General features: G+C 44.1%; 1 protein-coding gene across 3 annotated transcripts in view; it reads right to left on the bottom strand.

Moving 5' to 3' along the window:
* LOC118399726 (integrin alpha-7) overlaps positions 1 to 17151 on the bottom strand; it is a 92124-nt gene that overhangs the window by 26513 nt on the left and 48460 nt on the right. For all 3 annotated transcript variants that reach the window (XM_052474058.1, XM_052474057.1, XM_052474059.1), the window contains exons 12-18: positions 15544 to 15659; positions 11119 to 11302; positions 7587 to 7741; positions 7251 to 7328; positions 6907 to 7009; positions 4433 to 4651; positions 4083 to 4199 (exon numbers count right to left, since the gene is read on the bottom strand). In XM_052474058.1, the coding sequence (XP_052330018.1) occupies positions 4083 to 4199; positions 4433 to 4651; positions 6907 to 7009; positions 7251 to 7328; positions 7587 to 7741; positions 11119 to 11302; positions 15544 to 15659 (972 nt within the window). The remainder of the gene's footprint in view (positions 1 to 4082; positions 4200 to 4432; positions 4652 to 6906; positions 7010 to 7250; positions 7329 to 7586; positions 7742 to 11118; positions 11303 to 15543; positions 15660 to 17151) is intronic.

Genomic DNA, 17151 nt, shown 5'->3' on the forward strand with positions numbered 1-17151 from the left:
CCATGTAGCGGTGTAGTTAACTACTGTTACTACACACTACTGTTTTACCATGTAGCGGTGTAGTTAACTACTGTTACTACACACTACTGTTTTACCATGTAGCGGTGTAGTTAACTACTGTTACTACACACTACTGTTTTACCATGTAGCGGTGTAGTTAACTACTGTTACTACACACTACTGTTTTACCATGTAGCGGTGTAGTTAACTACTGTTACTACACACTACTGTTTTACCATGTAGCGGTGTAGTTAACTACTGTTACTACACACTACTGTTTTACCATGTAGCGTGTGTAGTTAACTACTGTTACTACACACTACTGTTTTACCATGTAGCGGTGTAGTTAACTACTGTTACTACACACTACTGTTTTACCATGTAGCGGTGTAGTTAACTACTGTTACTACACACTACTGTTTTACCATGTAGCGGTGTAGTTAACTACTGTTACTACACACTACTGTTTTACCATGTAGCGGTGTAGTTAACTACTGGAACTACACACTACTGTTTTACCATGTAGCGGTGTAGTTAACTACTGTTACTACACACTACTGTTTTACCATGTAGCGGTGTAGTTAACTACTGTTACTACACACTACTGTTTTACCATGTAGCGGTGTAGTTAACTACTGTTACTACACACTACTGTTTTACCATGTAGCGGTGTAGTTAACTACTGTTACTACACACTACTGTTTTACCATGTAGCGGTGTAGTTAACTACTGTTACTACACACTACTGTTTTACCATGTAGCGGTGTAGTTAACTACTGTTACTACACACTACTGTTTTACCATGTAGCGGTGTAGTTAACTACTGTTACTACACACTACTGTTTTACCATGTAGCGGTGTAGCTAATTACTGTTACTACACACTACTGTTTTACCATGTAGCGGTGTAGTTAACTACTGTTACTACACACTACTGTTTTACCATGTAGCGGTGTAGTTAACTACTGTTACTACACACTACTGTTTTACCATGTAGCGGTGTAGTTAACTACTGTTACTACACACTACTGTTTTACCATGTAGCGGTGTAGTTAACTACTGTTACTACACACTACTGTTTTACCATGTAGCGGTGTAGTTAACTACTGTTACTACACACTACTGTTTTACCATGTAGCGGTGTAGTTAACTACTGTTACTACACACTACTGTTTTACCATGTAGCGGTGTAGTTAGTTAACTACTGTTACTACACACTACTGTTTTACCATGTAGCGGTGTAGTTAACTACTGTTACTACACACTACTGTTTACCATGTAGCGGTGTAGTTAACTACTGTTACTACACACTACTGTTTTACCATGTAGCGGTGTAGTTAACTACTGTTACTACACACTACTGTTTTACCATGTAGCTATTGTGTAGTTAACTACTGTTACTACACACTACTGTTTTACCATGTAGCGGTGTAGTTAACTACTGTTACTACACACTACTGTTTTACCATGTAGCGGTGTAGCTAACTACTGGAACTACACACTACTGTTTTACCATGTAGCTGTGTAGCTAACTACTGGAACTACACACTACTGTTTTACCATGTAGCGGTGTAGCTAACTACTGGAACTACACACTACTGTTTTACCATGTAGCGGTGTAGCTAACTACTGGAACTACACGCTACTATTTTACCATGTAGCGGTGTAGCTAACTACTAGAACTACACACTACTGTTTTACCATGTAGCGGTGTAGCTAACTACTGGAACTACACGCTACTGTTTTACCATGTAGCGGTGTAGCTAACTACTGGAACTACACGCTACTATTTTACCATGTAGCGGTGTAGATCAGACCTGCCTATTTCTCACTTCTGTTTATGTGATTAATAGGATAAACTTCACATTCTGTTGAAATCTGACTCCAAAGTGATCTATTCTTACGATTTGTAGTCTATGACGTTTCAGATTTAGATATGGTAATATATCACAAAGTAGCTTTAGTTCAGTAAACTGTATTATCTTAAGTGTGGATTCCATATAGAACCCTCAGTGGAAAGGGTTATACATGGAACTCAAAAGGGTTCTACCTAGAACCAAAAAGCATTCTTCAAAGGGTTATCCTATGGGGACAACCAAATAACCCTTTTAGTTCTAGATAGCATCTTTTTTCTGAGAGTGTACACATACAGTGGCAAGAAAACGTATGTGAACCCTTTGGAATTACCTGGATTTCTGCATAAATTGATCATCAAATTTGATATTATCTTCATCTAAGTCACAACAATAGACAAACATAGTGTGCTTAAACTAATAACACACAAATTATTGTATGTTTGTCTATATTGAATACATAATTTAAACATTCACAGTGTAGGTTGTAAAAGGTATGTGAACCCCTAGGCTAATGACTTCTCCAAAAGATAACTGGAGTCAAAATCAGCTAATCTGGAGTCCAATCAACGAGACGAGATTGGAGATGTTGGTTAGATCTGCCCTGTCCTATAAAAAACACTCAAATATTGCTGAACTGAAACAGTTTTGTAAAGAGGAATGGTCCAAAATTCCTCCTGACCGTTGTGCAAGTCTGATCCGCATCACCAGAAAATGTTTGGTTGAGGTTATTGCTGCCAAAGGAGGATCAACCAGTTATGAAATCCAAGGGTTCACATACTTTTCCCACCCTGCACTGTGAATCTCTACACGGTGTGCTCAATAAAGACATGAAAAACATGTAATTTCTGTGTGTTATTAGTTTATTAGTTTAGCTCTTTTAATTTTTGGATAAAAAACGTTCCCGTTTTAAACAAGATATTTTGTCACGAAAAGATGCTCGACTATGCATGTCATTCAAATCAAAATTATTTATATAGCCCTTCGTACATCAGCTGATATCTCAAAGTGCTGTACAGAAACCCAGCCTAAAACCCCAAACAGCAAGCATTGACAGCTTTGGAAAGAAAAAACTCTGACGTTTCCAAAACTGCAAAGATATTATCTGTGAGTGCCCCAGAACTAATGCTACAGGCGAAACCAAGATGAAGTTTCATACAGGAAATGCCCCAGATTCTGAAGGCGCTGTGTTCCAATGTCTCCTTATATGGCTGTGAATGCGCCAGGAATGAGCCTGCCCTTTCTGTCATTTCCCCAAGGTGTCTGCAGCATTGTGACGTATTTGTAGGCATATCATTGGAAGATTGACCATAAGAGACTACATTTACCAGGTGTCTGCCCGGTGTCCTGCGTCGAAATTATTGCGTAATCTCCAGGTCCATGCGTGTTCCATTTCTTCAGAAAAGAAACTAAACTGCCACGAATGACTTATCATCGAATAGATATGTGAAAAACACCTTGAGGATTGATTCTAAACAACGTTTGCCATGTTTCTGTCGATATTATGGAGTTAATTTGGAAAAAAGTTTGCGTTTTAATTACTTAATTTTTGTTTTTTTTCTTACCCAAACGTGATGAAGAAAACGGAGCGATTTGTCTACACAAATAATCTTTTTGTAAAAACTGAACATTTGCGATCTAACTGAGAGTCTCCTCATTGAAAACATCTGAAGTTCTTCAAAGGTAAATGATTTTATTTGAATGCTTTTCTTGTTTTTGTGAAAATGTTGCATGCTGAATGCTAGGCTAAATGCTATGCTAGGCTATCAATACTCTAACACAAATGCTTGTTTAGCTATGGTTCAAAAGCATATTTTGAAAATCTGAGATGACAGTGTTGTTAACAAAAGGCTAAGCTTGAGAACTATCCAGGTACAGGTATTTCCAAAAGGTTCACATACTTCTTCTTGCCACTGTAGCTTTAGTGTAGCTTCAGTTCTTCCAGTGTGAAGTAACTGGTAACTTGATGAACTATATTTTCAGAGTAGCTTCCCCAACAATGGTTACAACCCCATTGTAATCCCTCTTGTTCCCTGTCCCCCTGCACCTCTCTGATTCAGAGGGGTTGGGTTAAATGCGGAAGATACATTTCAGTTGAAGGTATTCAGTTGTACATCTGACTAGGTATCCCCCTTTCCCTGTCTCTCTCTTTCTCTGACATCTCTCTCCCTCTCTCTTTCTGTCCCTCCCTCACTCTCACTTTCTGTCCCTCCCTCCCTCTCTCTCTCACCAGTTTGAGTGACTTGCGTCTCTCTGAGGCAGCCACAGCAGGCGTAGTCCTTCCCAGACTGCCCTTGGTCATCACATGGCCCTCCTCTTCTGGGTTGGAACGCCCCTTCCTCCTGGCCTGCTCACAGGGACATGAAGCAGAGGACAACACACATTATATCACGTATATCAAATATACCTATATATATTTTTTTTGACATCTCATGAAACCACAACAATACTTTTAGGCAAACAATATAATTATGCTTTAGCCCCTCATGAGTGTGAGAAGGTGTACCCCTTTTTGTCCAATAGGGTTATTTATGGACAATATTATATACCCCTTATGGCTCAAGACCACTAAAATCCTACCTTCAGGCCTGCTGCCTGTGGCTGGTCGTCAGAAGGAGAACTGTGGGAGAACTTGCGTGGGTTGAGGGAGGTGTGGGGGGTACAGGGTGTTTCTGGATGGCCATGGAAGTGGAGAGCAGTAGGGTACAGGAGCCACTTCCCATTGGACAGCTCGTGAGGCCACATGATGTTGAGGAAGGCGGAGCCTAGAGTCTGCAGGGACGGCCCGGTGTTGGTCACCTGATCAAAACATGAAGGGGTGAATAGTTAACTGAATGAAAAAAAACACACCAAAATATTAATATAATGCTCTCTTCACAACACTGCATAGCTTTTTATCTTATATCTTCCAAGGTCCACAGCCATAGAAATATATCCGTGTGCTACATTATCAATCAATCAATCGAATATATTTATAAAGCCGTTTTAACATCAGCGGATGTCCCAAAGTGCTATGGTCTAATACCTGTTGTATTCGGTGCATGTGACAAACAAACATTTATTTGATTTTTAGAAACACGGTGGCTAGGAAAAACTCCCTAGAAAGGCAGGAACCTAGGAAGAAACCTAGAGAGGAACCAGGCTCTGAGGAGTGGCCAGTCCTCTTCTGGCTGTGCCCGGTGGAGATTATAACAGTACATGGCCAAGATGTTCAAATGTTCATATATGACCAGCAAGGTCAAATAATAATAACAATAATCACAGTGGTTTTAGAGGGTGCAACAGGTCAGCACCTCAGGAGGAAATGTCAGTTGGATTTTCATAGCCAGTGAATTTCGGCGCAACAGGTTTTTTTATGGATTAATGGGAGATTCAATATAGACTGATAGTTTTTTACATTTTCTGGGTCAAGGTTTGGCTTTTTCAAGAGAGGCTTTATTGCTGCCACTTTTAGTGAGTTTGGTACACATCCGGTGGATAGGGAGATATTTATTATGTTCAACATAGGAGCGCCAAGCACAGGAAGCAGCCCTTTCAGTAGTTTACTTGGAATAGGGTCCAGGATGCAGCTTGAAGGTTTTGAGGCCATGAATATTTTCATGAATGTGTAAAGAGATATAGAATTAAAAAACTTGAGTGTCTCCATTGATCCTACTGTAGATCCTGGAAGTGTTGTGCAGACTCAGAACAACCAAGCTCTGGAGAAATATGCACATTCAAAGAGTAGTCCGTAATTTGCTTTCTAATGATCATGACCTTTTCATCGAAGAAGTTCATGAATTCATCACTGATGAAGTGAAAGCCATCCTCTCTTGGGGAATGCTGTTTTTTAGTTAGCTTTGCGACAGTGTCAAAAATAAATTTAGGATTGTTCTTATTCTCCTCAATTAGATTGGAAAAATAGGATAATCGAGCAGCAGTGAGGGCTTTTCAATACTCCACGGTACTGTCTTTCCAAGCTAGTCGGAAGACTTTCAGTTTGGTGGAGCGCCATTTCTTTTCCAATTTTCTGGAAGCTTGCTTCAGGGCTCGGGTATTTTCTGGAAGCTTGCTTCAGGGCTCGGGTATTTTCTGGAAGCTTGCTTCAGGGCTCGGGTATTTTCTGGAAGCTTGCTTCAGGGCTCGGGTATTTTCTGGAAGCTTGCTTCAGGGCTCAGGTATTTTCTGGAAGCTTGCTTCAGGGCTCGGGTATTTTCTGTATACCAGGGAGCTAGTTTCTTGTGACAAATGTTTTTTGTTTTTAGCAGTGCGACTGCATCTACAGTATTACACGAGGTTAAATTGAGTTCCTCAGTTCGATGGTTAACCAATTTTTGTCCTCTGACGTCCTTGGGTAGGTGGAGCGAGTCTGGAATTTATAGCACGACTTTTGATGATCCTTGGTTGGGGTCTGAGCAAATTATTTCTTGCGATTGCAAACGTAATAAAATGGTGGTCCGATAGTCCAGGATTATGAGGAAAAACATTGAGGTCCACAATATTTATTCCACAGGATGAAACTAGGTCCAGGGTGTATGACTTGTGGCAGTGAGTAGGACATGTTTGACAAAACCCACTGAGTCAATGATGACTCCGAAAGTCTTTTAGAGTGGGTCTGTGGACTTTTCCATGTGAATACTAAAGTCACTAAAAATGTGAATATTATCTGCCATGACTACAAGGTCCGATAGGAATTCAGGGAACTCAGTGAGGAACGCAGTATATGGCCCAGGAGGCCTGTAAACAGTAGCTATAAAAAGTGATTGAGTAGACTGACTAGAAGCTCAAAAGACTGGTCACTAGTGTAACCAGGAGGAGAGGCCTCATTTAACACAGTAAATTCATCAGGCTTAACCCATGTTTCAATCAGGCCAATCACATCAAGATTATGATCAGTGATTAGTTCATTGACTATAACTGCTTTGGAAATGAGGGATCTAACATTAAGTTGCCCTGTTTGGAGATCTCTTTCAATAATGACAGGAATGGAAGAGGTCTTACTCCAGTGAGATTGTTTAAGTGAACACCGCCATTATCATGCTACATCAACTTTTGATTTGTCTCCTCTTCCTCACCGTAAACTCAAACTCCACAGCACTCCCCACATCGTCCAGGGTCTCCATGGCACTCTCCCCCTTTACGGCCCCACTGAAGAACAGCTGGTGTGGTCTGGCCAGCCTGAAACAACACAGAGACAGACAGGCGGATAGGGTCAGTGGACAGCTGGACAGAGCCTGGGAGCCTTATGGTACTACTGTTAACTGTTTGTTCCTCAGAACTCCCTGAAAACAGTAGCAACTGTCACTATCCTGGGTTAAATATCAGTCAATGTGTATTGACCTACTGACTCACTGTACCGAATGTGGCCTCCGGGGGCAAAATGAGTTTGACACACCAATGACATGAGGGTGTGACTTACACACTGACCGCCAGGGGGAGCTCTATGATGATTTTAGCCATGGCTGTGACTGTGGCCAGGTCTCGCTGTTCACTGATGCTGAGGAGGAGACAACATACACACATCATATTGCAATCTGGAAAAAATGTCTATCTTCATTAATGACTATTTCAATTTGAATACATATATTGAAAGTAGCAATTCCCTTCCAAGTGCAGCTGTATTTCTCTAGTACCAAGTAAAGTCATCCACCTTGTGAATTGATATGAAAACAAACCGTTTTTTTTTACGGTATGAGAAACCTAAGATACATTAAATAGACCAACTACGAAAATGAGTTGCCCAGCCAGGACTTACGTAGCCAACAGGAGGTTGACAGTGAGTTCCGTGGTCTCTATGGTGATAGCAGACGTGCTGAGGATGATGTAGAATTTCAGTATAGCATCTCTCTTCAGGGGGTTTCCCAGCTCGCACTCTGCCTGAGACCCGTTCTGATTGGCCTGGCACACCACCTACACACAAGGAAACAGGAAACACAGGATTATTATACTGCTAATGTAGCAAAGCAAAGTTGCCCTAAGGTTTGCCTGACCACATCACCAGCATAGTTTTTTCTGGCTCCAAGCATAATATGTCAGCCCTGTCCAGAATCGATTCCTAGACCCTACCTCGTAGACCCTACCTCGTAGACCCTACCTCCTAGACCCTACCTCCTAGACCCTACCTCCTAGACCCTACCTCCTAGACCCTACCTCCTAGACCCTACCTCCTAGACCCTACCTCCTAGACCCTACCTCCTAGACCCTACCTCCTAGACCCTACCTCCTAGACCCTACCTCCTCCGAGACCCTACCTCCTAGACCCTACCTCCTAGACCCTACCTCCTAGACCCTACCTCCTAGATCCTACCTCCTAGACCCTACCTCCTAGACCCTGTTGGAGATCTGAGAGGGATGCAAACGTTTATTGTGAATACCTGTTGTCCCCTGAAGCAAGAGTATGAAAGGATGTCCGGCAGAGTTAAGATCAGGGTTAAAATCAGGGTTAAAATCAGGGTTAAGATCAGGGTTAAGATCAGGGTTAAGATCAGAGTTAAGATCAGGGTTAAGATCAGGGTTAAGATCAGGGTTAAGATCAGGGTTAAGATCAGGGTTAAGATCAGGGTTAAGATCAGGGTTAAGATCAGGGTTAAGATCAGGGTTAAGATCAGAGTTAAGATCAGGGTTAAGATCAGGGTTAAAATCAGGGTTAAGTCCAAATTCCAATTCAATTCTAGAAATCACTCATGAAGTGAATAATTTACATTAAATTAAATTAGAGTTTTAAAAATCTTCAAATTATGGAATTGGAAATAGACTGCTTAGACTTGTTTTAATTGGAATTGAATTGGAATTGTAATATTCAATATTTAATGACCACAGTATAAATATTTAATGACCATAGTATAAATCATTTACTGTAGGATTTGTTTTGCATCATATCAACCTGTATTCCTATATTTCCAGTACAGCTAGGCTGTCGGAACAATGACATGATCAGCCTTAAAGCCTGAGAGAATTTCATTCTAATTGGGATTTGTGGAATTGTTGAGGATAATATTGAATTGGGAATTGCATTCTTGAATTTACCTAACATTGGAATTCCAAGGAATTAAAATATCTCTAAATGCAAAGACTACACTGGATTTTTAATAGAAAATAAATGGAATTTACACAGAGAGAGAATTGAATTCAAATGGAATTTGTAGAATTGACCACAACCCTGGTTAGGATTAAGGCTATAATTAGGTGTGAATACCTGTTGTTCCCTGAAGCAGGAGTAGGACAGCGTTTCTGGCAGGGTTAGGGTTTAGGCTAGGGCTAGAGTTAGGTGTGAATACCTGATGTCCCCTGAAGCCATAGTAGGACAGCGTTTCTGGCAGGGTTAGGGTTTAGGCTAGGGCTAGAGTTAGGTGTGAATACCTGATGTTCCCTGAAGCAGGAGTAGGACAGCGTTTCTGGCAGGGTTAGGGTTTAGGCTAGGGCTAGAGTTAGGTGTGAATACCTGATGTCCCCTGAAGCAGGAGTAGGACAGCGTTTCTGGCAGGGTTAGGGTTTAGGCTAGGGCTAGAGTTAGGTGTGAATACCTGTTGTTCCCTGAAGCCATAGTAGGACAGCGTTTCTGGCAGGGTTAGGGTTTAGGCTAGGGCTAGAGTTAGGTGTGAATACCTGATGTCCCCTGAAGCCATAGTAGGACAGGTAGTGTGAAATTAATTTATTGCAAACTCCAAATCCAACAATGCAGTAATCAAAATCAATGCAGTACTAAAAATAACATAAAGTAGAAATCAAAATAAGAAGTGAGAAGAACACGAGAAAGTAAGAAGCTATATGCCAATACCATATTTACAATGTGCAGGGATATTGTGTGTAGAGTCCTGTGAGTTTGAATAGGAATAAATACAAGGTCTGTGTAGCCATTCTAGTCTGTGTAGCCATTCTGTTACCTATTTAGCAGCCTTATGGCTGGATTCTGTTGGTGTCAGACCTGATTCACCGGTACTGCTTGCCATGCGGAAGCAGAGACTGTCTGTAGCTTGGGTGGCTGGAATCTTTAACGATTTTACGGGCCTTCCTTTCACACCGCCTGATATAGAGGTCCTGGGTGGCAGAGAGCTCGGACATGCGATCAAGGGCGGTGCTGTTGCCATACCAAGCAGTGATGAAGCCAGTCAAGATGCTCTCAATGGTGCAGCTGTAGAACTTTTTGAGAATTTGAGGGCCCATGTCAAACCTTTTCAACCTCCTGGGGGGGAAGAGGTGCTGTCACGCCTTCTTTGCAATTGTCAGCATGTGAACCAAGTCCTTAGTGATGTGGACACAGAGGAACTTGAGGCTCTTGACCCGCTCCACTACAGCCCTGTTGATATGGATGGGCTTGTTTCTTTTAGTCCACAATCAGCTCCTTGGTCTTGCTGACGTTGAAGGAGAGGTTGATGTCCCGGCACCACACTGCCAGGTCTCTTGGTGCCCAGCCACCCTCATGTCATGATGGTGTTGGAGTCGTGCGTGGCCACTCAGTCATGGGTGAACAGGGAGTACAGGAGGGGACTAAGCACACACCCCTGGGGAACCCCCGTATTGAGGGTTAGTGTGGCGGAGGTGATGTTGCCTACCCTCACCACCTGGGGGCTGGCCCGTCAGGAAGTCCAGGATCCAGTCGCAGATGGAGGTGTTCAGTCCCAGGGTCCTAAGCTTGGTGACGAGTTTGTAGGGGACAATGGTGTTGAATGCTGAGCTGTAGTCAATGAAGAGCATTCCAACAGTGTGGAGTGCAATTGAGATTGCATTGTCTATGGATCTGTTCGGGTGGTATGCAAATTGGAGTGGGTTTAGGGTGTATGGGATGATGGAGGTGATGTGTACCATGACCAGCCTTTCAAAGCACTTTGATTAAAGATGTGAGTGCTGCAGGGTGGTAGTCATTGTGGCATGAAGCCTTAGAGTTCTTGTAAAGGTGATTGTAGTCACCTTTCACGCAGTCAAATTATAAAATTGTTTTTCAAATACCGCTGAAATTCTGGTGTTTCTATGTAAAATGGTTTTGTTATATTTCAGTCTTCTGTGATGTATAGTAAAGTGTAATATTGGGATAAAAACTTTAAAATTAATACATTTCATCCCTATATCTGACAGGTCTTCTTTTTTTAAGACCATAACCATCTGTGTGAGGTGTATACGTTTGTTTCAAAGTAGATATTTTTAAGACTGTCAAGAAACACTCTGTGTGACTCTGATTTAGCCCACTGTAGCACAATGTTTAAGATGTGGGGATGCAGCCTGGGACAAGGAGAGGTAGAAAATTACGGTGAATATGTGTGTGTGTGTGTGTGTGTTTGGTGTGTGTGTACCTGTTGTCCCCTGAAGCCAGAGTAGGACAGGGTGTCTGGCAGGGTCACCAGTAGCTGGGCAGCATGGGCATCATCTCCATCCTCCTCTGGGAACAGAGGGTCTGAGGGCATGTTGGTGACGGTCACCTCCAACACCACAGACCTCTGGTCAGACAGAGAAAACACTGCCACCTCTTCATCATCCCTGCAATGAAGGGATTAAAAAGGAAATAGAAAAGAGGAATAGAGAAAGTGGTTCGACATAGGATCTCTGGTCAGACAGAGAGAACACCGCCACCTCCTCGCCATCTCCTCGCCCGAGAGGCATGAGGCGGCAGTTAGCCTTGTAAATAAGAATTTGTTCTTAAATGACTTGCCTAGTTAAATGATAAATACAAAATGAGGAAATAGAAAATAAGTGGTTAGATATGAAGTGTCAGATCAGACACAAGTGTGATGCCTCAATTTCAAGGGTGTTAATCTAAAACAATCAAGAAAAAGAACCAGGTCTCCTCCATGAGACGTCTTCTGGCTCTGGGGAATGCTGTCTCCTCTGGGGTAAAACACATAGCCCCTTGGTTCTACCGGACTGTAAGGATGTCTATCCGATAGCAACCTCTCCAATGTGCTGCCCTGCTGGTAGTTGTATGGGCCCTGTACGGCTGGTGAGCAATCAGCTCCTTGATTACTCGCCAGCCACAATCAGCCCCAATTAGTCCTGTCCGGAGGACCCATCGAGACCTGGAGCGTTCAGTAGAGGAAGCCACCGCCCGTGCGATGAGTCTCCCCCTGGTGGCTTGTCCATGGTACGCCACACATTCCCCTTAGCCCTGTCGGGAGGGGGGCGGTTGTCAGTGCGATGAATGTCTCCCTTCTCAATAGGGCATTCCTGTTCCCATGCTTTGCCGCTGAACTGTACACAACAGAAAAATGGAAGCAATGATGGGACAAGAACCACCTGGTGACACAATCGTTGGTGAACTTCCCCTGCCATTCAGACCAGGGAAGCATGGTCTGTGACCAGGCTGAAGTGGGTGCCAAACAAGCTCTTCACTGCTAGACATGCTTTCTCGACAATCGAGTACTTATTTTCTCTGTGTATCAGCTTCCAGCTTATTTTCATGATGGGGTGTTCCTCCCCATTGTGTACCTGGGACAGGACAGCCCCTAATCCCACATCGCAGGCATCCGTATGCACCAGCCTCGGTACCTGGAAATCGGGCATCATCAGAATCAGATAGGAGCACAGGGCTTCCTTCAGGTGCTTGAATGTCACTTCGGCCTCATCCAACCACCACTGTTTTCGGAGGCGGGCCCTGGTCAGATCGTTAATGGGGGAGACTATAGCCGCAAAGTTGGGGGGATAAACTGACTATAATATTCCGCCTCCCCCAGGAAGGACATGACTATCCCACCAGTCACAAACAAACTGATGTCGTTCACCCCCTTGAAGTCCTTGCAGACAAGCAGACTTACCGTCCCGTTTGGGCACCGTCACGATGGGGCTGCCCCATGTGCTGTGGGACTCCTTGATGACTCCATCCTCAGCATAGCCTCCACCTCCTGCTTCACGGCCTTCCTTCTGGCTTCTGGATCCAGTATGGCCTCTTTCGTACCGTTTCTCCGGGCCAGGTGCAGACGTGGTGTTCAATGAGGGTCGTTCGGCCCGGTTTCTCTGAAAACACAGCGGTGTTCCGATGGATGAAAACCCGGAGGGTTTGTTTCTGGTCCTTATTGCTCAGGATCACCACTAGTCAATGTCCCAGGTTTTGACCACAACATGGCCAAAGCTGTCCTCACATGCCACCTCTTCAATAGGTTCACATGGTAAATATTTTGGGGTTTCAGTCTCCCTGGCTGCCCTACAAAGTAATTTATGGGTCCCAGCTTCTCTGTCACCTCGTACGGCCCGTGCCATGTTGCCAGGAACTTACTTTCTGTGGTGGGGATTAAAACTAGCACCTTATCACCCACCTGGAACTCTCGGGGCTGGATCTCCCAATTGTAGACCTTGGCTTGAGTGCGCTGGGCCTTCACCATATGTTTCCTTACCACTGGCCATATGGCTGTCATCCACTCCCTCATCGTCGCTACGTGTTCTACCACGCTGTGAAAAGGGTTCAGCTGGGCTTCCCACACCTTGTGGCCTACTGGCCACAAGGTCTCCTCCTGTAAAGGAGTTCAAAAGGGGAAAACCCAGGGGATGCCTGGGGCACCTCTCGGATCGAGAACATTAGGTGGGTGTAGTAGGTGCTCCCAGCTCTTCCCGTTCCACTAAATGACCTTGCACAGTATTTGTTTGAGTGTCTTGTTGAAGCATTTGACTAGCCCATCTGTCTGCGGGTGAAAGACAGAGATCCACAGATCCAGAGAGCACACACTTCTTTCATTAGTTGGGACATGAACGCGATACCTTCGTTAGTCAGGATCTCGTTTGTGATGCCCACCCGGCTGAAAAGGTGGAACAGCTACCAGGCGATTTCCTTGGGGACCTCCGCCTGTAGGGGAATGGCCTCGGGACGTTTTTACTAGGGGATCCATTATATCCATGGTGATGCATTCAAACGGCACTCCGATGATCAGTAGGGGAACCAGTGGGTTCCCGGAAGTGTGCTTTTGGGGCTGTGATTTGACACTCCGGGTAGCTGTGGCAATAGTATTTTTCTTTATTTTGACTATTCTCTACATTGTAGAAGAATAGTGAAGAGATTGAGATTCTTCAAAGTAGCCACCCTTTGATGACAGTTTGGCACACGCTTGCCATTCTCTCAACCAGATTCACCTGGAATAATTTTCCAACAGTCTTTAAGGAGTTCCCATTTATGCTGAGAACTTGTTGGCTGCTTTCCTTCACTCTGTGGTCCAACTCATCCCAAACCATCTCAATTGGGTTGAGGTTGAGTGATTGTGGAGGCCAGGTCATCTGATGCAGCACTGCATCACTCTCTTCTTGGTCAAATAGCCCTTACACGCCCTGGAGGTGCGTTGGGTCATTGTCCTGTTGTAAAAACAAATGATAGTCCCACTAAGCGCAAACGAGATGGGATGGCGTATCGCTTCAGAATGCTGTGGTAGCCATGCTGGTTAAGTGTGCCTTGAATTCTAAATAAACCACAGACAGTCAATAGCAAAGCACCCCCACACCATCACACCTCCTCCTACATGCTTCTAGGTGGGAACCACACATGTAGAGATTGTCCGTTCACCTACTCTGCGTCTCACAAAGACACGGGGGTTGGAACCAAAAATGTCAAGTTTGTACTCAAGGACAGATTTCCACTGGTCGAATGTCCATTCTGCGTGTTTCTTGGCCCAAGCAAGTCTCTTCTTCTTATTGGTGCCCTTTAGCAGTGGTTTCTTTGCAGCAATTCGACCATGAAAGCCTGAGTCACGCAGTCTCCTCCTGAACAGTTAATGTGTAGATGTGTCTGTTACTTGAACTTGAGGCTGGTAACTCTAATGAACTTATCCTCTGCAGCAGAATTAACTCTGGGTCTTCCTTTCCTGTGGTGGTTCTCATGCGAGCCAGTTTTATCATAGCACTTGGTGGTTTTTGCAACTGCACTTGAAGAAACTTTCAAAGTTCTTGAGATTTTCCGTATTGACTGACCTTCATGTGTTAAAGGAATGATGGACTGTCGTTTCTCTTTGCTTATTTGAGCTGTTCTTGCCATAATATGGACTTGGCCTTTAATCAAATAGGGCTATTTTCTGTATACCACCTCTACCTTGTCACAACACAACTGATTGACTCATACACATTAAGGAAAGAAATTCCACAAACACCTTTTAATTGAAATGCAATCCAGGTGACTACCTCACGAAGCTGGTTGAGAGAATACCAAGAGTTGCAAAGCTGTCAAAGGGTGGCTACTTTGAAGAATCTCAAATATAAAATATATTTGTTTAACATTTTTGACATTACTACATGATTCCATATGTGTTATTTCACAGTTTTGATGCCTTCGCTATTATTCTACAATGTAGAAAATAGCAGAAATAAAGAAAAACCTTGGAATGTGTATAGAAGTTCTTTTCGGATGTAGGTAATAATACAAGAAACTTTCTGGGAAAAAAATATAAGAATGTTTTAATTTGACCTTTATTTAATTAGGCAAGTCAGTTAAGAACAAATTCTTATTTTCAATGACGGCCTGTTCAGGGGCAGAACAACAGATTTGTACCTCGTCAGCTCGGGGGTTTGAACGTGCAACCTTGCGATTACTAGTCCAACGCTCTAACCACTAGGCTACCCTGCCGCCCGAAATACCATACCATTACAAAAAATGAAATACTGCAAAGTTGTCTAGTAGCTAGAAACAGGGTGACCGTGTCTGTGGGCGCCACCTTGTCATCAAAGCTCTCCAGGGGCAGTGTTGGGCAGCTCTGATATAGAGGAATGGTCAAATACAATGTAGAATGTAACAAAAAAGAAGTCATACTAACCTTGGCAGAGGGGTGAAGAGGTCAGAGGTGGAAGGTCGGGTTCCAAACTGGTAGGTCAACTTCAGGTTGCTCTGACAGATCTTATCATCGCCACAGCCTTCCCTCAGGAAATTCACCTGCAACGGAGGAGACAGACACATTTCAAATCATAGAATTGACCATATAATCTTTTTAAATGTCCAAATGATTTCACTTTGGGAAACTGGTTCCCCCTCTATGAAAAAACAAAACCCTGTACTATACCGGTATCACACAGGTATGTATTAATTAGGCATGTAACACGACCATCTCCCTTCAGGAAAATGCAGATCAGTATGTTCCCTGGTTCTGTTGATATGGTACTGACCTCAGAGTGCAGGGTGTTGGAGGTGGAAACACTCAGTACAGGAGGTAAAGGTACTGACCTCAGAGTGCAGGGTGTTGGAGGTGGTGGAAACACTCAGTACAGGAGGTAAAGGTACTGACCTCAGAGTGTAGGGTGTTGGAGGTGGTGGAAACACTCAGTACAGGAGGTAAAGGTGCTGACCTCAGAGTGCAGGGTGTTGGAGGTGGAAACACTCAGTACAGGAGGTAAAGGTACTGACCTCAGAGTGTAGGGTGTTGGAGGTGGAAACACTCAGTACAGGAGGTAAAGGTACTGACCTCAGAGTGCAGGGTGTTGGAGGTGGTGGAAACACTCAGTACAGGAGGTAAAGGTACTGACCTCAGAGTGTAGGGTGTTGGAGGTGGTGGAAACACTCAGTACAGGAGGTAAAGGTTCTGACCTCAGAGTGTAGGGTGTTGGAGGTGGTGGAAACACTCAGTACAGGAGGTAAAGGTACTGACCTCAGAGTATAGGGTGTTGGAGGTGGAAACACTCAGTACAGGAGGTAAAGGTACTGACCTCAGAGTGCATGGTGTTGGAGGTGGTGGAAACACTCAGTACAGGAGGTAAAGGTACTGACCTCAGAGTGCAGGGTGTTGGAGGTGGTGGAAACACTCAGTACAGGAGGTAAAGGTACTGACCTCAGAGTGTAGGGTGTTGGAGGTGGTGGAAACACTCAGTACAGGGGGAAACACCTCAGAGTGTAGGGTGTTGGAGGTGGTGGAAACACTCAGTACAGGAGGTAAAGGTACTGACCTCAGAGTGTAGGGTGTTGGAGGTGGAAACACTCAGTACAGGAGGTAAAGGTACTGACCTCAGAGTGCAGGGTGTTGGAGGTGGTGGAAACACTCAGTACAGGAGGTAAAGGTACTGACCTCAGAGTGTAGGGTGTTGGAGGTGGTGGAAACACTCAGTACAGGGGGTAAAGGTACTGACCTCAGAGTGTAGGGTGTTGGAGGTGGTGGAAACACTCAGTACAGGAGGTAAAGGTACTGACCTCAGAGTGTAGGGTGTTGGAGGTGGAAACACTCAGTACAGGAGGTAAAGGTACTGACCTCAGAGTGTAGGGTGTTGGAGGTGGTGGAAACACTCAGTACAGGAGGTAAAGGTACTGACCTCAGAGGTGAAACACTCAGTACAGGAGGTGTTGACCTCAGAGTGTAGGGTGTTGGAGGTGGTGGAAACACTCAGTACAGGGGGTAAAGGTACTGACCTCAGAGTGTAGGGTGTTGGAGGTGGTGGAA

This window comes from Oncorhynchus keta, chromosome 21 (genome assembly GCF_023373465.1).
Source record: "Oncorhynchus keta strain PuntledgeMale-10-30-2019 chromosome 21, Oket_V2, whole genome shotgun sequence".
Taxonomy (NCBI): domain Eukaryota; kingdom Metazoa; phylum Chordata; class Actinopteri; order Salmoniformes; family Salmonidae; genus Oncorhynchus; species Oncorhynchus keta.